Raw genomic sequence first — 21,292 nt, forward strand, 5'->3', positions numbered from 1 at the left:
TTATTGGCCACCTTAAGATACTAAAGAATTCCTTACCCTGTCCTTTTAATCTTCCACAAAAGATTTGGTAGTGAGCCCAGTATTTCGCATAGCTATCACTATGAGCGCAGGTAAAAATTGGCATGGTGTTTCTAATTCAGCATCCAAAAAATAGTTTTCTTTTTAAAAATCCCAAACCACAAAAAAAAGCAAAGCCATGCCAACAAGACAAAGTCAGTCTTCTTCTAATTGGACTTTGTGCCTGTAAAGTCCACAGTACAGAACTAACCAATGATAATGGGGTTGAAATGTCCTTGGTTGTCGCTGTTACATCATATAATATATTTTAAGAAAATAAATAGATCATTGTATTTGACAGATCACTGCTCATGTGTTACTCTTTCCCTCCTCTAACCATAGTTTGGGGTATTTTTTCTCTTCCACTCTTATTCTGTGGTACAAACATTTTATATTTTGTCTGTTTTTTCTTTATTTAAGAGAGTTGCAAATATAATTACTTTTACTTTGAATATCTGAAATGTTCTGATAGTGCCTATAGTAACACCTGAAATACTTTAACAATATAATTTTTTTATGCAATCAACTGCTGAAGTTACCATATTATATTCTTATTAGTTGGAAGAGGTAATGGTTTATTCGCTCATAATTAGAAGAGAGAGCATTGCAGTATTTGTTTTAGGATGTAACTCTACATATGAAGATGTTTTATAAAAAACATTGCTTTCTATTATGGTAGGAATTTTCAAAGTGGTAACTATATAGTTCATTTCTTTATGGTGAATGCATGGCAACCATTTAGTAAGTTATTCATTAGAAGCTGTTTTGCCCATCAAAGGTAGCGTTATGCATGATATAGTAATTAATTATAGAAATATTCAGTGAAATTTACATTTTGGAGACAATTCTGGAAATATTTGATTAATAAAGAGTAGTTTTCAGAAGTATATTGCACAAAGTTGTGAAAAGAAAGGTCTCATTCAAACATAACCTCCCATGGCCAATCAAAGTGCCACTGTGAGCATTCCCAAAGTCTGTTGCATATTTTTTAAACTACAGAACTATTCTCTAAGCTATCTGTTGTGGGGTGTATTGTATAATATGGTTTTTGATGATGCAATAGGAAGTTTAGACCATTCAGAAAAAGTTTAATTGTCCCTTTAGTAATATCACCTTTCACTTTAAATATATTAAGTAATTAAATATTTGTCATATTAGCATATGGTCCAGATAATAGCATAGATGAACAATACCATGTATTTATTGAAATCCTAGTGAATATTATGTAATGAAGCATAAACATATGTGTGTGTGTATATATATATGTGTGTGTGTATATATATATATGTGTGTGTGTGTATATATATATATATATATATTTTTTTTTTTTTTTTTTTATTTGTAACAGTTATTCTTGAGAAACCAATCCGGATTCCAAGATTTCTTTCTGTCAAGGCCTCCCATGTCTTGAAAGGATTTTTAAATAAGGTAAGTTTTCCAATATTTCCCTTATTTATAGCATATAGGATTGGCAACTCAAAACCTTATTTTGCAGTGAATTAAAAATGTAGAAACGCTTTTGCTTACTTTAAAAAAAAAAAAAAAAAAAAAGCCTGAATACATTATGTAATATAAAAACGGTCTTTTAATTGCTGACTTGTGTGAAAAATTCATAGCATAGAATTTAACTTTTAAAACTTGCTAGCAAATAAAAAGTAGTAAAACAAACTACTAGATGGTTACTTAGTAAAATGTTCTTTATAATGAAACAGAGTACAAAGATTACCAACAAAGATTACACTAAGCTGTGTTTTTATGAGTACTCTTTATTCATTCAGGTAAACTGGCTGAAGTTAATGAAATTATCTGCTTTAATTGCAGAGTGAGGACAGCATTTTTTAACTATAAAAATACAGTTTTACAATGTAGCCCAAAAACAGTTGAAAAAAACCCTAGTTTATAATAAGTTTCCAAACCAATTGCATATAGAAAGCTAGATTGATTTAGTTTACGTTACCAATGTTTTATATAACATTACCAATTCTGATGATAATCTATGCCAGTGTTGCTCAAACTTTTTGGCCCTGTGGGCCAGATGAATGATGGAGGGCAATTCATGGGCCTGAATGAGCCTGGTATGCCAGGACTGGGCCCTGGTGCCTGTCACCACCTCCTCTGATCCCTGCACATTGGAGCCCAGGGGCCTGGTGTCACTCCTTCCTGCCTTTGCATGTTGGGATTTGGCCCTGGGGCCTGGCATAACCACCTCCTAGCCCTACCCCTCTCTCACTGGGATTGGGCCCTGGGGTCCTGCACCAGCACCATACGCACCCGGCCCTGTGTGCTGGGATCAGGCATCCAGTCAAGCACACAGGGCCCAGGGCTGCCCACAGGTCCTGCAATTTGGCAGCAGGTCAGTGGTACCACTGCTCCCCTACTGCCAAATTTTGGATGCATGGAGATCCCCACGGATCAGATGACATGGTTCCATGGGCTGGGGATTGAGCATCCCTGATCTACTCCTGAACAGTGGAAAAATAGAAGTGTTTTGTTTATGACAAGGCAATAAAAAAGGAAGTAGAGGAAAACATAACATTGATGATGTTTTCTTTTTCACAGGATCCCAAAGAAAGGCTTGGTTGCCAACCACAGACAGGATTTTCTGATATCAAGTCTCATACCTTTTTCCGCAGCATAGACTGGGATCTGGTAAAAATAATTACTTTAATTCTGTTTATGTGTGTTAAATAGAAGCATGTTTCTCTAGTGTTTTAATTAATATATACATGTGTATTAATCATGTTAAAAGCTCTGTTAATAACCACTTTCATAAAATTATTGTTACTTTTAAGTGATACTTTATCCTTGGGTAAAATTTATTCTTAGTGTTTAGGTTTGTTAAAGATTTACCTCCTGGTGAAACACCCACATTCCTTCAGAAACTTCAGTTGTATTTATGAATTTTATGTTTAGAAGATAAGTTTTCATTCTTCCCAAAAGCACTGCCCTGGTCTTCTTTAGAAAATAAAAATAAAAACTGTTCGAAAATCTCATGAATTACTGGGGGCCAGTTTATTCCTTGGGTTATTTGGTAGGCTGCAGCACAGTTTTTGCAGCATTGAAAAGTCTAGCACAGAAAAGTGGGCTAGCAAAAGCTTCCAAGATCAGAGGCCAGTGCCTTTCTTTCACACACAGTCATGTCAGATGATTCTGTTCATAAACTTATCAAGGACCATATTAAAACTGGTTTTTACTCCTGCTGCTTCCCTCAGATTTCAGGTCCTCAACATTACTCCTGCAGTGGCAAAAAGCCCTCTCTGTCTGAAACAGGGTGGTTAGTAATTAGCTGTCACAACCCATTTAATGGGCAGGGGCAAAGTCTATAGTACCATGTAGAAACGTGGCACTTTAAATCCATGTGGTAAAGTGATTTCCTTATATTTTAGCATGTAAAAGCACAGAAATGTAATTCCTTACAGGTATACTGGAGGTTGTATTTACCTGAATAGTCCCATTAATTGTTAATGTGGATAAGAGAGCGTGGAATCAAGCTCTTAAAAGGCAAGATGACTGAGGAAGGGATGAGATTTGAAAATAATATGATCATATAATTATGCTTTACTTGTTACATTTGGGTTTTTCATTTTATTCATTACTCTTTGCTTGGGGTGGTTTTTATTCCATAGTGGTATAAAACAAATTTTAATAAGTTTTGTCAAAAGTTGTATGCTGTGCATCAAAGTTGTTGATTGTTAGATGTCTTGCTCTCTTCAGAAGAACATCAGTCATTTCTCAATTAGGTTCATGATTCTCATCAAGAAATCATTGTTAAAAACTATTTTAGGTACTAAATATTTTATAGCTAAGGTAGCAACATTACTATATATGTGGGTTTGTGAATTTTTAGAACCTAAGCTTAATGATGGTGAGTGTTTGAGTTTTTGGTTGGCTTTTTGTTTTGTCTTTTTTCCTCCGCAATATTTCATAATTTTATGGAAAATGTCATAGAAACAGGAGGTAATGACATTAACAGCATGAGAGGAGTTTTGGAGAAAGGGAGAAAAAAAGAATGCAGAATGATTAAAGGAGAGCTCCTTAAACTAAAATAGGATGATTGTGTAAACCTGCCATCTTTTCAGCACTTTGTCATGTATATTATGATTTTGAGATGTAAACTATACTTAATTTAATGTTTCATAAAGACTACAGGAAAAATAGGCTTATTTTTGGCTCCTGTTGCTCTGGTTTTTATTTAGAAAGACATATTACTCCTAGTGTATCATAGTCATTTAGAATTAGACCAAAGACATTTAGAATTAGGCCAAAGATTTTGTTTTGCAAAAATAAAAGGAAATAAAATCCAGTGCTGATGATTTGGAGGATGTTTTTAATTTAGTGAACCTTTCATTTGTAATGTAGCTGAGGGGGGAATATTTACAGTAAAAAATTCTGTAAATCATTTACCACTGAAACACAACCATCTTACACAAGAAAACCAGAGCTTAACATAACATAGGGGGTAGTAACGTGCCAGGGTCCAGACTGAGTATAACGTAAAATAAGAAACAGATTCTGTTTCATAACTTAAGGTATGAGTAGAAGGGAGTGCAGAGTTGCATGTAATAGGTTAAGTGATGTAGAGTCGCATAAACTTTTATAAGCAAGAGTTCACTTTATGAGATGCTATCGCCAAAGTAAGCATTAGGCCTGTGCGAATAGGGAAGTATTCAACTGGGATTTGGATCTGGCCGATACAGAGGACAGTGATTCGATTCAGATCACTGTCCTGAATCTATTTGGCCAAATCAGCTTCAGAAGATTCAGCAGTAATTCGGATCAGCCAGGGAGAGGCAGGCATAGCTGGGTGGCTGCAGGTTCTCCCATGGCTTCTCCAGCTGTGTCTGCCTCTCCCTGGGCAGGGCAGTCATGAGGGCTTCTCCCATGGCTCTTCCAGCTGTGTCTGCCTCTGCCATGGCAGGGGGGTGCTGTGGGGCTATGCACTGCTGCTGCTTGCCCAGCTATGTAGGCACAGCTTGCTCCAGGTAGCAGCAGCGCGTAGCCCCCTCTCCCAGTGCTGCCACACCTGTATCAGCACTGGGAGCAAGGCCTCTGTCCTGCTGCTGCTTGTCAGCTGGTGTGGAGGGGTGCAGGATGCGGGCATGGCAGCGCTGGGCACGGGGTCTCTGCCTTGCCACCACTTGTACTCTTCCGCCTGGAGTGAGCCATGCCCACATCCCACCCCAGCTGGAAAGTGGCAGCAGAGCCCCTGCTCCCAGCGCTGCCACGCCCTCCCCCCCCCACCCCCCTCCCCGAGTAACGTGCCCCCTGCCCTAGCTGGGCAGCTTGTCCCAGCCCCAGTCCCTCCCTCCCACACACTCCTTCCCTCCTCCAACCGCAACCCCAGCAGACTTACCAGCTGGAAGCAGCCTGTTTAGTCTATGGCTGAATCTCCAAAGCGGCCAAATCTTTTCCAAACTTTTTTCCAAATTGATTCGGATGCTTCAAATCAATTCAGAGCTTTTACTTGGTCCCCTGATTCAATTTGGATTTGGATATTTGGTTTCCGAATCAGGCCAAATCTCTTCCAGATTGAATCAGCTGCCAAAGCCTTGCACAGCCCTAGTAAGCATAAGCAGGAAATGTAAGGATATTGCAGCTTCTTATAAAAAGGTAGGTGGAATGATATTTCACCGGTTTTGAGCACCCCAGTTGACTTAATTGGGGGCTAGAGTTCATCAGCAGCTCTAAAAGTACTTATGAATTTTCAGATCAGGAAGGTACAAAAGGGATTTATCCTACAGATGATGTCAGTATTGAGATGTCACTTTACTTAGCATGAGCCAGAGACATTCAGGCATCTAGTAAAACAGTTTTCTTGAAATACTTCAAAATATTTACCACGCTGTTATTTTTCATAAAAGACCATGATGTATATTCCTAATATCTATTTTTATTGCAATTATCTGTCACAATTCTACAAAATTTTGATCACTGTCACTGCTTAGTTGTACATAGATACAATGGAGAAGGGTATAGACAAAAATCTGAAGAGAAATATTTGTGTTAAAATTAATTGCATATGAAATATATTCTTTGTGGTTCTCTTTCTGTAATGAAGTCCTAAATGAATGTAGTCATAGGACTAAATTTTTGCTACTCTTGTAGTCAGTGGAATTCGCCAACTCACAGCTTAAGCAGATTTTGAACTTACTATTTTTTCTACTTCTTCCATATCACGACATCAAGGACTTTTTTAACATTCACCAGTTTGTCATTTTGCGTTTTGAAGTGTATGGTTTAAGAGATAAATACCCCAAATCTATATAATAAATTATATGAAGACTGTCAACAGGTCAGTCCTAATGAGTTGTCAGAGAATGTAACAAGAAGAAAAGTTATCATGGGAATAAAACTGGAAGGGAAAGAAAAAAATTTAGTATAGCTAAATCTAAGCATGTATTAACCCTGAAAGATTACTTCCAGCCACTAATGGAACTGTTAGAGATTTCCATTTCCATTCCAGTTAGAGTGACTTTGTAACTCTAGTTTTCTAAATACCGTATTTTTCGGACCATAAGACGCACTTTTTTCCCCCCAAAAGTGGGGGGAAAACGAGGTTGCATCTTATGGTCCGAAGGTGTGTGTCCCGGGGAGACGGGGCGGAGCTTGCCCGCGGAGGCGGCGGAGCCCGAGCGGGACACCCGCCGCTTGTTTATGCCGTGTCCCGGGGAGACGGGGCGGAGCTTGCCCGCGGAGGCGGCGGAGCCCGAGCGGGACACCCGCCACTTGTTTATGCCGTGTCCCAGGGAGACGGGGCGGAGCTTGCCCGCGGAGGCGGCGGAGCCCGAGCGGGACACCCGCCACTTGTTTATGCCGTGTCCCAGGGAGACGGGGCGGAGCTTGCCCGCGGAGGCGGCGGAGCCCGAGCGGGACATCCGCTGCTTGTTTACACCGGAAGCCGGCGCCCGTGCCGGTGGCCGGGAGCCGGCAATAAAAATGGCCGGCCACCGGCACACATAGTCTCTCCTGCCATAAAAACTGGGTGCGTCTTATGGTCAGGTGCGTCTTATGGTCCGAAAAATACGGTACTTCTGAAAATCTGGCCTCAAATAACCAGTGCATTTGGAATGAGGGAGGAAGACTAGATCATAGTAAGATCTTTGCTAGCAAGATGCAAAGGCTGCTAACATCCAGTAAATAAGAAGTTTACATGTATGATGTCATCTTTTAGTAAAGTAAATAAGAAAAGGTCCTGGTTAACTTTAAAACTAATGCATTTGAAAAGTACATGAAAACATAACTAACTTTTTACTTTGGAAGAATAAGGAAAGCTTTTTTGTAATAAGCTGACAAAGCAGTGTGTGTGTGTGTGTGTGTGTGTGTGTGTGTGTGTGTTTTAAAGGCTCGGGCTGACTTCAGCATAACAGTCTTAAAAGGTTGTTGTTGAAACAACTGTACTTTAGAATTTCTCCCACAGTGCATTAAAAGTCTGCCCCCTAGAGGTTACAAAGAAACCCAAGTAAAAGTACTGGCATGTCAATAGTAACAGAAAATAAAATGTGGGCAAGCATGGTAATACACCAAAGCTGACTAAAGATACAGTTAAGAAACACAGGGAGGAATTTTATGGAACTTTTGGGCTACAGATCAATACAAATAGAGTCTATGATCAATTACATCCTTACCTCTCTAAATATACAGAGAGCTGAAGAAAGACAGATCAAGCCACAGAGGTGGGACACAGAACCACAAAAAGACATAGTTTCAAGAGAACAGACTGATTTCAGCCTTCTTTTAGTTCAGCAGATTCTTAAGGGAGCCACCAGAGCTGATTCGAATGAATGTTGTAGTTGGATCCTCAGGTCTTCAAGTTAAGGACTGAAGCTTTACCACCTATTTTTAAAGCAGCTTTTTCATTTTCTACTCCAGTTTGCACAATACCCTTGTAAAGAAGCAATTTAATTTGTATTCTTTTTGATCCTTTGAGTTCAATTGCTTGTCTGTTCAGAATTCTGCTGCAAATATTATTTTGTAGTCCATAATTTTCAACTGTCTGCCCTCTTTTGTGTCCACTGACTTTCCCTTCTTCGTCCTGTCAGACAGAACCTACTTGTCTTCTCTTTCAAAATCTTTAACAGTATTGCGTGATCTATCCCAGACAGAGCCTTCCTATCTTCTCTCATTTGCTGTCAGTATGTCATTTCTGATTGGACCAGGATGCCAGGCTCCATTACCCACCTGTTATATTTGCACCTTTCTGATTTCTCCTTTGCTGCCTTTCCTGCTTAACTAACTCCTTATAAATAGCCGCAAAACTAATATGTTATCCTCCTTCAAAACCCTCTTTAAAACTCTCTTTTTCCATGCTGCCATCGGAAACACGATAAATATGGGGCTGCTGAAGTGCTGACAACACTGCCTATATGCTGACCAGTATTGTGCCTGTTTCCTTATGCTCTTCTAGCTGTATGCATTTTATGTTTTGTACTTTGATTGTAAAGTTTTTTTTATGTTAATTTGGTATGTAGTACAGTGGCAGTCCTGATCTCAAACCAGGGTTACTAGGCATTATAGTAATACAGATAAATAATAACTGTGATCAGTCATATCTGCTTAGCTCTGAACTGTAAAATTAGGTGCTGGGTGTGGAGAAAATTCTCTAGTGAACTCACAGGAGCTAAAGTTATTTAAAATCTAAAGGTCAGAAACTGGGCTATAACTGTTTTAAAATAGGTTATATTTTGCCCCTAACTAGGTGTGTATACATGTTAAGTCAACTTGACTAAGTTGACTTAAGCCGCATTGCAGCATACACACATACAGCTCCTTGACATGGTGGCAGCTATCTTGTGATCTAAGTCAATTTAACTAATGCAGCTCAAGAGAATACACCTTGGAAGTGTATTATCTTGCACCACATGTAAGCCGATTCTGCTCCACATACGTGTGTACACTCTGACAGTTAAATTGACTTAAAAAACTTAAGTCAGCGTAATGGTCAGAAAGTTAGGACATGTGTATTTTAAGCTACAATGAACATTAAAAGCTTAAACAAGCCACAGGCACTGTACATTTATTGCATTTCTGTTGGTATCAGTGCAGATTTTCATGTAACAAATCCCTTTTACTGCTTAGTACTAAAGATACCGTTCCACAATTCCAAAGTATTATAGTCTTAAGCAGTGTTATTGTGTATGGTTTTCAGAATCATGCGGGTTTTTTTACTGCAGGTTTAATTCTTATTACAGTGACCTGCTACTTCTGTATCTTTTTCACAGTACTACAATATATAGGGTTGAGATTTAACTGGATATAAAAGTTCTAGTTATTACTGCAGTAAAGTTTATAGGTTAGGATACAATCACAAACATTGAGTATAATAATATTCTGACATAGTCTCCTCTCAAAGCACATACAGCTGTTATTAAAATTGGAAAGAGATGGAAAAGATGGCCCATTAATTCTTTTTTTTATTGGAGCATTCAAATGCTATAAGAGAATCTTTCAGCTTTAAGAGAACCTGTGTATTAAGTCAAATTAAAATTAAGATGGATGGATTTTTTTATATCACTTGTTAATTGCTGAGTATACTTTATTATAGTTCTCATTTCCTAACTCAGCAACATTATACATTAATCTCCAAAGCATATTCCTCTTGAATTTATAGAGGTCTTTTACATTGTCCATTACAAGCCAGTAGCTGAATTCTACTTTGTTACCTTTATAAATGTAGCTCTGAAAGGTTACAAACTTGTTTCTAAACAAACACAAAAATCTTTATGCTTGTCCTGTATCTGTTATAGAAAGTATCTCAAAATGAAGTCTTGCGAGTCAATGTATTTTGTCACTCAGCTTGTGTAAATTTCTATTTTAAACAGGAAAACCTAGATTTGAAATGGCTTGCATTTAAAACACGTGTCTTGGAGGTAGAATTTATTTTATATAAGCCATGTAGCTCAAATAGGGACAGAGGACAAAAATAAGTCAATTCAAAGCAGAAATATGCAAGACGAAAGCATTGCCAAGGAAGCACATAACCTGTGCATTCTCTTTTCTGCTGCAGTGGGTTTCCCTGAATCCTGCTCTATGATGCTTTAGTATGCTAAGTTAGGGACACTCCTAGAATCTTAAAGCAATGTTCATTTCGGAAACTAGTAAGATTTTTAGGTCTCATCAAAGAAGGTAGGGACCTACTCACCTTCTTCAGAAACCTTTGGTCACACATTTAGTGCACCTAAAAAAGCTGGGCCATATGTACACACTAATTTTTCAAGAATGCAACAAGAAAGGGAGAAGCAGCCCAAAGGATCTGCTCAGTAATGATTTGACCATGGTCTTTTAGCTCAAGGCTTCAGCTTCTGGTTTCAGCTACCAGAAGTGGAAAATCCTCCTGAACGTTTCAGAATCGTATACAGGCAACTCCCGCTTAATACTGTTCCGCTTAGCGCTATTTTGCTATAACGGTCATTTTAAATTGATACCTGATTTCACTTAGTGCTCAGCAAGTGTCATTATAATGCTCATGGTTGCCATCTTTGGTCATTAAAAACAATTGCAGTTGCTATCTTAGGTTGTCAAATAGGTTGGTTTCACTTAATGCTCGTTTCACTTAACACTCGATTTTTCAGGAGCCACTTAAGAGCACTAAGCAAGGGTTACCTGTATGGTATAGGTTTGGATGAGCTTCTCTTACTGGTAAAGATTCAGAGGGATCCTTTGCATGTCTGCACCAAGCTTCTCGTCTTAAAATCCAACAGCCACTCTTGAGCAAAGTATGTGTAATTTCTGTTTTCTCCTGCTTTTTAACTTGCTGCCTCTGTCTTTCTGCAGTCCCCCAAATTAATAGGGACAGTATTTATCAGTGGTGTCCAAACTTTTTGTCTTGTGGGCTGGATGAAGAGTGCCAGCTCCCTGCTCAGGCTGCTGGCCCCAATCCAGCTGTGCAGGGTTGTGCAGCCCAACCTTGATCCATCCACCTAAGATGGGGCAAAACAGCAGCAGTCTGAATGCGTGGAGCGGGAGGTGGGGAGCAGTCCAGTCCTGTCGGTCCCTGTCCCAGTCCCGATCCAAACACATGGGGTGGGGTGGGGCAACCTAATCCAGATATATGGTGGGGAGTGGGATGAAGTGGCCCTGATTTGGACATGGGGTGGGGGGAGGGGCAGAGCAGCCCAGGTCCAGATGCGGGGGTGGGGTGGGGGAGAGGAGGGCAGCCTGGTTTCAGTCGCAATCCAGACATACAGGGCAGGGTGTGGCAGGGCACCCCCAATCCATGTTTTGGAGAGAAGGAATGGAGATGCCTAATGTGGCGGTGTGCTGGGGGCAGGGTGGAGCCTAGCCCCAGTCCAGATATGTGGTGGAGCAGGGTGGAGCAGTCCTGATCTGAATGTGGAGGGGAACAGCAAGCCTCATTTGGATGTGCTGAGTGGGAACCATCCTGGATCCCGCCGAACGAGCAATGGCCCAGGCAAAGTTGGATCTGGCTGCATGGAGCTTCTTCAGGTCACAAAAGCATTGCATGCAGGTGTCGCCATGGACATAGTCTTTCTGGACTTCAGCAAGGCCTTTGACACCGTCTCCCACCCCATCCTCATTAAAAAAAAAAACTAGGCAACTGTGGCATTGATGCCTACACAGTCAGATGGATTGCACAGGTGCATCTCAAGTAGGGCCAAGGAGGTGATCCCCCCCCTCTATGCGGCACTGGTCAGGCCACAGCTGGAGTACTGCATCCAAGTTCTGTGCATCCCACTTCAGAATGGGACAACATTGAGAGGGCCCAGAGGATGGCCACCCGCATGATCTGGGGACAACAGGGCAGACCCTACAATGAGAGACTGCAGGACCTGGACCTGTTCAGCCTTCACAAGAGAAGGCTGAGGGGGGACCTGGTGACTGTCTATAAACTCACTAGGGGGGACCAGAAGTGTTTGGGAGAGACCTTGTTTCCCCGAGCACCCCCTGGCATAACAAGGAATAACAGCCACAAGTTGTTGGAGAGGAGGTTTAGATTAGACATCTGTAAGGACTACTTCACAGTCAGGGCGGCTAGGATCTGGAACCAGCTTCCAAAGGGAAGTGGTGCTGGCTCCTACCCTGGGGGTCTTTAAGAGGAGGCTTGGTGCCTACCTGGCTGGAGTCGTCTGAGCCCAGTTTTTCTCCTGCTCAGGCGGGGGGTCGGACTTGAAGATCTACAAGGTCCCTTCCAACCCTACTTCTGTGATTCTATGATACCCTTTCCCTGCTGCCAAGTTTTCCATCCTGTGGAGGAGACCTATGGGCCAAATGTCATGGCACTGTGGGCTGCATTTGGCCCATAGGCCAGAGACTGAGCACCCCTGGTGTGTGTTACCGTTGGAGAACCAGGAGCCAGAAAACCCAGAATTGTTAATGTTGTCTTGCTGTAATGTAGCAGCTGTCAGCAATAGAATTGCAAGTCTCCAAGAAGGGATGTCTTGACTCCTAACTACACGCATGCAATTTTGTATCATTATATTAAACAAAAGTAAGAAACTTCAAATGTGGATATCACGTATGAGGGCTTATGCACACTGTAATATACTGGTGAATTGAGTCATACATACCAACTTACCTTCTTACCAAGTTAAGTAACATCCATCATTTTAATCTTACAAGTCTTGGCTTAATGGACAATGAAATGTTAAACTGTAGTTAAACAGATGGCTAAATTTAAGTAACATCAATCTCTCTAAAAATAAATGTATTTTGTAAATTTTATTGTAAGTAGGATATGATGAATTGGGTCCAGATGTGAATGCCCTGAAGAAGGAATTTTACAGGAGGTATAAAATAGTACAGAAAGCTAGAGCCCTAGTTAATGTGGTTTGTTAGAAGTTTCTGGAGCTATTTTTCATTTAATTACTCCTAAACTGGTATGCAAGTCATGCATCATATTTGTGTTACCCATTTTAGTGAGTTTGTTTTCTAGTGACTTGTATAAACATGGAAAATAAGATGCATTTAAATGCCTAAAGCAGTAGTTTTTGGATAATAGATTTCTACAGAGATCCTTACACCTTTGAAAAATGTGATCTCCAGAGGGGTATGAACACACGTTCCACCCCTTTCTCCCCATCCCTCTTTCATGAGCTGCAGAAGCCCCCTGCTCATACCTTGGCTTTCTTCAGCCTTGAATTGCTTTTGACCTGCAAGCCAAAGTGCCTTAGTATGAGTAGATGGGATTTTTGGGCAGGAGGCAGATTTGTGAGCATGGATCTGGAGGGAACATGTCTACTAAAATGAACATACAAAAAACTAGAACTCTTGGTTCCAAAATGATACCTTTTATTAGACCATCTGGAAAATGGCAAGAAAATTGTCCTTTTCTGCAAGCTTTTGGGATCAAAGTCCCTTCATCAGGCTCTGGGAAAAGTGTAGATGGTACAAGATGGTAAAAGTCCCCATAGGTAGGAAATAATTTTTGCACAGAGGGAGCTGAAGATGGAAGTCTGTCCCTCTGGGTCCATGAGTGTCTTTGTGAGCTGTGTTGAGTAGCTGTTTGATGTGTTGATCAGGTGGAATTCCTTCCCTAGAGGTGTCGGATGGCAGGCAGGGAGGCAAAAAAAAAATCCTTGTTGTTCTGCAATGAAGTTGAAAATCCAAAATCAGTTGAAATTCAGCATCTTCCATGTTTCAGGGGTGTACATGGTAGTCGTGTTGGTCTGAGACAAAAAGACATGCAAAAAACTAGAACTCTTGGTTCCAAAATGATACCTTTTATTAGACCAACTGGAAAATGGCAAGAAAATTGTCCTTTTCTACTTTGATCCCGAAAGTTTGCAGAAAAGGACAATTTCAACCTGGATAAGCGTAAGAAACTTGACATTTTAAATACTATGTGCATCTTCCATGTAATATGGCATATCTTCCCTTGTGGTCTTTCACTTTACCATATCAAGTGAAAGTATAGAAATATTTGACCAGGAAGGAGCTAGTGTGATGATGATACAAAAGAGAATGGAGCCTGGAGAGTGAGCAACATAGATTGAAAAAGAAAAGAAGGGAAAATATTTAGCACGGCTGACAGGGAACCTGCATTTTAAACAGAAGAGACATGTTGTTGGTAACATTAGAAAGGTACTCGCACCAGAGGGCTGCCAGTTTTCCAGAACTGAACTCAGCTGCTGGGATCTTCACAGGGGTTACTGGATTTTCCATTCAGCTTTGTGTCACAGGATTTTGCCTGTGTTTAACCGAACCCCTGAATCTATCACTTCTGCCCTTTAAACCCGTGTAAGAAATAGGTAAGTTTCTGAGCTGGATTGGAACAGTAAATTAAATAGCCTGTATAAAGTAGTGCCCAGTATATGTTAGTTTAAAAGAAGATGAAATGGGCAATTATGGAATAGCTTTGTCATTTTCTTCCTAATCAGAGGCAACCGGTAGTCAGCTAATCCCCTGAATCATGCTGAATTAAAGATAATTTAAAGATTTGACTCATGTGAAATGTCATTGCTATAAAAATGAAACTTCTTAGAGTTGTTCTGAATAATCATAGAGAGCTATATATTTAGAAAAACTTCTGAAAAGTTTGTCATTGAAGCTGACTTCCATTAAAACAAAATCCATTTTTCAGAATTTTCTAGTTAACGTTCTCCAGTTTTGTCCACCTGGACTTCTAAGTGTTAGTTTTCCATCTGGTGTTTCTCTAGGGGAACGGTGATCTCCAGGGGCCAGCCAAGGTTAAGCCAAAGTGTGCATCGCATATAGGTCATTCAGTCTGGTAGGCTGCCTCTGTCAAAGACAATACCAGAAGCATCAAAGGAAGGGGGAAATGGCTCTTCAAGTTTTTAGAATAAAACAACACCTGTACCGCAAGACATTTTGCTACTTGGGTTTTTTTGTTTGTTTGTTTTTGTCTGTTTATGGATGCATCCACACATACAGGCACGCGCTCTTGCAGCAGCTCAAGTAGGAGTAGCACAAATTTGAGCTGGGGATTTTTGCCTTGGCACACGTGCCCAGATATGCACTTTGGTGCGGGGCAAGTTGTGCCACTTAGGGCAAAATGACCCTGCGTGGCTCCTCCTTGATCTGCAGCTAGGGGCTGGGGCCAAGACCCATGACCCCCCGACCAGTCCCCCACCCCCACACAACCCCCCACACATGCACAGCCCCTCCCACCATTTCTCCAACCCCCAGTACCTACTTAGTGGGGATAGCATCCAGGTCACAGTCTTCCACTTCTCCTCCTTGCCACGGCACACAAATGCAACATACTAGGGAAGCAGGGGGCACCATAGAGATGCTCTGGCCAAATGCCAGAGCGTCGCTGGTGGTCAGAGCCCTGGCTTGCCTCAGGGCATGGTGGGGAACCATGCCTTACACTGCTTTTTTCTGGGATGTTTTTATTTGATACCTGGAAATCCAGGTATTCAAATTTTGAACCCGCACTGCAAATATGCAGCACAGGGAATATTTTTTCATTCTCAGTGTGCCTCTTGCAGTATCTAAAACTGGTTTGAGATGCTGCAGGAGGCATGTACGCGCTCATCTGGATGCACCCTGTAAGGCATATAGAGGTAGTTAGTTGTGCATGTCTGAGGTCAGATGGAAAGTAGGATAGATATGTACCTTATAGACTATATACATTATAGAAAGAGAGAGAGATTGCACTAGCTTTTGTGAACTCAAGTTCATTTCATCGCATGCCATAAAAAGACAGCATAGAGCAGTGTATGAAATGAAGTAAGTGATCTGAATTAAAAAAGTAGAAAAAGAAGAGGTTGGGGGAGGGGATAGTCAACATGTTTGGACTTGAAATCCCCATTGTAGCTTGCTCACAGTTAGGAAATTCTTATAATAGTCCTTTAAACCAGATTCTGTCTGGGTGGCTTACATAGGGATGAGCTTGCCCTGAGCATGGAATTGGATTAGGTGCCCTTTGGTGGTCCCTTCCAGCCTGGTTTTTCTGTGATCCTGTTACGTTATTTTACACTGAAAAATAAATAATTTAAAGTTTTAGATAGAATTAACAAAGAATTGGGTTAGAGGTATGCAAGTCGCATATATTATTGAAAATCCAATTAAATGGACTCTTGTCTTGATGCAGGAGGGGTATGTTTGTAAAATAGTATATGGCTTACATAAAAATTCCAATAGTTGCATTACTAAAATTGTAATCTCTTTTAGGGCAGAGATTTTGGGTGAGGTTCTTTGTTCCTTCTCTGAAACTAAGAATTTTCCTCCCAGGAAGTGATGAGGCCAACCTGGCTCTATGGATCTTTTCCCCTTTGTGGTTCTCCGCCGTTCAGGGGCCGGGGTGCACTGCCTGTATAAGTTATGTTACACTGTCCCAGCTGCCTCTGAGCAGAGCTATGGTCCAGCCTCTGCACCTCTACTTCTTTCCACTTGAAATTTGCAAAGGGGGGGGAGTGTCTTCTCTCATTATGTAATGTGGTGGCTGTCATGGGGAGTCTGTGGTACATCTTGGCTGGCCAGTGAACTGGCCCATGGAACTGAATTGGAGCATGAAACGTAGTTATAGTGGGTTTTTTTAATACAGAATGTTGGGTTTTCAGCCACGCATTTATAATATTTTCAACGAAAGACTGAAATTTTCCATGTGGTGGTGAAATTTTTCCAGAAAAGTTATAATATCCCTCATGGTAGCATTTAGACATTTATGAATTGTGTTGGTGCTTTTGAGCCCAATCCTGCAGTGCTCAGTCATAATACTTACAGTTGGGTACATTTTCACACTTGAATGACAACACTCCCTCTGGTATTCACAGGTTCAGGATCTTTCAGTTCAACTTTTGAGTGGTTATTGGCAAGTTTGCAAATGTCTTTAGTGGATAGTTAAAATGAATAGTTAAAATAGGCAGATACTACTTCCTGTCTTTTACTATATTGATTCGTATTTTACTTGTGAAGGAGTTTCTATTTAGCTCTTGTGTTTCTCATGTGTACTCATACATTCCTCCTGAGCTACGCTATGCTCAGAAAGCATTGTTCAAGGTTACATGAAACACCTTAGCCATCTAGCGTTCTTCTATCTTCTCTTGTGCTATATAGAATTGAATTTGGAAATTTCAGCAATTGGTTGTTATATTAAAATAATCAGTATTTTTCAAAAGGTGGATTTAATGCCAAAAACTTGAAGCCCTAATAATTTAGAGGTAAAGTTTCAGAGCTATTAATTATGAAATTAAATATTAAGTCAAAGATGCTGGCGTTTTCAGCATTTATTTTTCTGATACACGTGGACATTTATATTGGAATTACTTAAACGAATGGAGAACTTTTGTTGGAGAACTAATATTTGGTTTATGGATATTTGTTTGTGGGCTATGCCAGCCAAGATGTACTTGAATTAATTTTGGCTGCTGTATCTTCTTGATATTTTTTTTCTTGGGATAAAAATCATTCTCATTTGAAAAAGGGAAAGCAGCCATGTTCTTAAGATATTATATGGACTAAAGCTGGTAGGGCAGCTGGCATATTTAAAAGTAATTGTGAAATACATTTACAAATTAATGTCAGTGATGCAAGATATTGTTGGAATTTAGAATTACTAACTTCTGAGGCACTAATTTGAATCCTACCCTGCTCGGTATCAGAAGTCATTGTCATATTAAGTGACCTGTGTAATAAAATGGGTTTTCTTGCACCACTTCTTAACAGCAGGCTGACGGCTTTATTCACACGGTCTGCAAAGAAGAAATAGATTCCTCCTGTCGTTACAGTTGTCCCTCAAGGTCAGAAGTGGTGGAGCATATAGGCAGAAATAGCGAGGGGGAAAAAACAGTGCTGTCACTTCCTGTGCTCTGATTAAATGAAGAGTACTTCCATTTCCAGTACTATCATTCTGACAGCTTCTGCGAGCAGTACAAATACGGTGGACTCATCCACGTAAGGAAGAAGAGTGTAGTTCCAAGGGAATTCAAAAGACCTGTTTCTCCACAGTTTTGCTAGTACGTAAAAGCAGTTTGTGCAGTTAGAACAGAGGCAAATGATATCCTGGTTTAACTGGAATCTTTGTCTGCATGATTCTATTTGTTATATAAATTCTAACAGATAGTAGATGTAAAAGTCAATAAATAATCCATCAAAGCGAAAAATGAAACAGAAGTCAAAATATTTTTTCAGAATACCACATCTGTCAGTTTGCTGCAGATAGCATTTTAAGCACTCTTACACTTAGAAGATATTAAACTCAGATTTTTTTTGTTGTGATGGTAGCACCTATGCTCTTCTGCTGCTTTTAAGTCTAGATCAGATTATAAAACCCCAATGTTCCATTGCTTGTAAGTTTTATCACAGCAGTCAGTTTACTTGAGATTTGAACTTTTAGCACTTTGTATTATATGTTGAGTAACTATGCCTATACCTATTTACTGACCCCATAAACTTTTGCCTCTTAAAACACTTTGAAATGTTTTGTTCCTACACTACCCATAAATACCTATGAAACACAGGCATCTTTTTTTGCATTGATGAGCATACATGCAGACAGCATGGGTATGAGTGTAACTGTTTAGTTGCATGTTAACATTCAAATGTTTTAAATGCTCTTAAGTCCACATGTTAAGGCATGAAAACACAAACTAAGTATCCTTTGAGCCTCTCAAAGTTACTCCTCTTCAATGCTCCCATCTCCATCCCTACCCCACATGGTCTGGCTATCCTCCCAGACTCTTATGCCCTACACTGACAGCTGGGCAGCCTCCAGTGAATGGGGAGAAGTGAAAGGGGAGAGCAGGTGGGCTCCCACATGACTGAATGAAGCCTGTGCCAGCCCCACTGGGGCTTGCATACCCAGATGGAGCCCCACCACCCCTGCATGCCCAAATCAGGCCACACGATCCCTGGGCAGCTGTTGGAGGAGAGTGAGGATAGATGAGAGGGCAGCTGCAGGGCCCAGCAGAGGCAGTGTGGGTTTGCTCTGGGTGCATAGGTCAACATGGCCTGACCCAGGGCCTGGTTGGAGTAGTGTAGCTGGATCTAGGCATGCAGGGCAGCAGGGTCCAATCCAGGCAGGTGAGGGCTCTATCAGGGCTTGCAGGGACAGCACAGGCTGACCTAAGCATGTGGGACCCGATCCAAGCAGGCAGAGGCAATGTGGGCCAATCCAGGCGTGTAGGACTCAGTCAAGCAGGGGCAGCACAGGCTTGATCAAGGCATGCAGAGGCAGCACAAGCCAAGTTGGGCATGTGGGGCCCCACTGGGCCTGATCTGGGCAAGTGGGACCGCATGGGTTCAGCGGGGCCTGATCTAGAGCACAAGCAGAGGTGGCACAGGCTCCATCTGGGTACACAGTGGTGGGCACATAGGGGGCAGTGCAGGGCTGAAGAGCCTATATTACTGCCAGCAAGTAAGGCAGGCATGGAGCTAACTTCTGAGCTCCTAGCCATGCCCCTGCTCACCAGCCCTCTGGCAGCAGGTCCCAGCTGTCTTAGAGAGGGTATTAACCTTTAATGTGGGACTGCTTACGGCACATGGTAACTTCAACATCAACTAACAATCCTTAGAGTTAGGTGCTAATTGTAATGTGTAACTAAGCTAAGAGATGTGCTTTATTATTAGCTCCACCATTTATCTTGCCTTCCAATTTATTTCCTCTCACAAATATACAGATTGGTTGACCAAGTTCTTCAAATTCCTATAGCATCAGAAATATAAAATATTGCAAATTCTGTATAGAAAATGTTATGCACATTCAAGAAGGGGAGCCCTATGCAATTATAGCAATAGAGAAAGCTTACATAATGTTAGGTTCTTCATTTGTGTACTTTTATTGCAAATTAGGCAGAGAGCATGTTGAGAACTGTGGTTGTTAGTACAGCCATGCATCTTTGTATAAAAAAATTAAAATCCCGCCGAAGAGACCTAACAAAAGCATGCTGATAACTTAAGCGATATAACCTTTTTGGAAGAAAATTCTTTGAATTTTTGTCCTTCTCTGAAAATGGTTTAAACACTAGCTCCCTTTTGTTTGTGGCCAGCATAATTCTGGACTCATACTATGAGTTTTTATTTAATTAAATTCTGCCTGTGATGATAAGTAATGTTATTTTCCTTTGCCTGTTTTTTTTCAAATAAAGCATTTTCTGGCAGTTTATTTGTGGGAGGTGGGAGGGAAGAAAGGGAAAACAGCATGATTTGGTTATTGCATAACATGATTGATTAGTACAAGAACTAGATAAAATGTCCTCAGTAATGTAAACGGCGGTAGGAAAGAGGCAGCTAATGCTGCTTTGCAACCATTGCATGTAAACATCCACAGAAATAACATGTTGCACTCGGGTTTCTTTGTTTTTCTCTCATCCTCTTCATGAAGCAGAGGAGAGCTTTCCTGGTACTGTCTGGACACTTTCTGCATTAGGATGCAATGTGAAATTTCAAGTCATGATCAGGAGAGTTCAGATCACAAATGTAAGCAGTGTATAATTATCTTGAAAAAACCATGAAAGTAAAAGACAATTATAATATTACTAACAGTTCAACTGAAAGTGATTTCTTGCCAGTCCTTAAAAAAGTTCAGTCATTTTACTGTAATGCAATGTGCTTTACAACCTTGTTAACAATGGAGCTCAGTAACGAGGTTGAGGCATGAGGACAACACTTGTGATTTTTTGTTAAGATGCGACTCAACTGGCAAGGCATCCAAACAGGCCAAACTGAGTAGATATTGATTGGTTGCTTAGTTTAATAAATTACTCCATCAACCAGTAAGCACCTGAATCAGGTGAATATTTTAATTATCTGGAGGAAACGATTATCTTGCAGAGCCTTGAACCCCTCCATATATTTCCCAGTGATTTTGGATCTGTGTTCTTCCTCCCAAAATGTGTCCCTGTCTTAAATCTGTTTGAACTGCCAGCAGTACTGATTTAAAGAGATGACCACATTACACCTGTCATCAGTTCCCTTATTACCAAAATTTGTGGCAATCTAGGGGCATTTTTACACATGCTCTGGAATGGGGGGCAGGCACTTGAATTAGAGTGGCTCTCAAAAGCTACTGTAATTAAAGTACCTGCAACATCTCATGTATTCATCATCCTGTGCTTAAATGTCAGCAGGGGCGCTTTAACGACAGCCCTTTTGACATGCTTTAGTTAAAGCACCCCACCGCCATTTTGAAGCATGGGGATGGCTGAGACTGCTGGGGGATGCTAATTAGCATGCTTCAGCAGACTCAGTTAATTGAGTCTGCTCCAATGCATAATTAGCATGCTTCAGAGCAGGTGTTGGACATATGTATAGGTGCCCTAGGAGTCTAGCAAATATGTACCTTAAAACCACAGACAGGTTCATGCAATTGTAGGTT

At 40.8% G+C, this 21,292-nt stretch overlaps 1 protein-coding gene across 7 annotated transcripts in view; it reads left to right on the forward strand.

The window, feature by feature from the left end:
- Positions 1–21,292, forward strand: part of PRKCZ (protein kinase C zeta) — a 205,876-nt gene that overhangs the window by 175,663 nt on the left and 8,921 nt on the right. For all 7 annotated transcript variants that reach the window (XM_090024033.1, XM_090024034.1, XM_090024029.1 and 4 more), the window contains 2 exons: positions 1,406–1,485; positions 2,617–2,706. In XM_090024033.1, the coding sequence (XP_089880159.1) occupies positions 1,406–1,485; positions 2,617–2,706 (170 nt within the window). The remainder of the gene's footprint in view (positions 1–1,405; positions 1,486–2,616; positions 2,707–21,292) is intronic.

Source organism: Crocodylus siamensis, chromosome 12 (assembly GCF_052110815.1).
Source record: "Crocodylus siamensis isolate JL-2025a chromosome 12, ASM5211081v1, whole genome shotgun sequence".
Taxonomy (NCBI): Eukaryota; Metazoa; Chordata; order Crocodylia; family Crocodylidae; genus Crocodylus; species Crocodylus siamensis.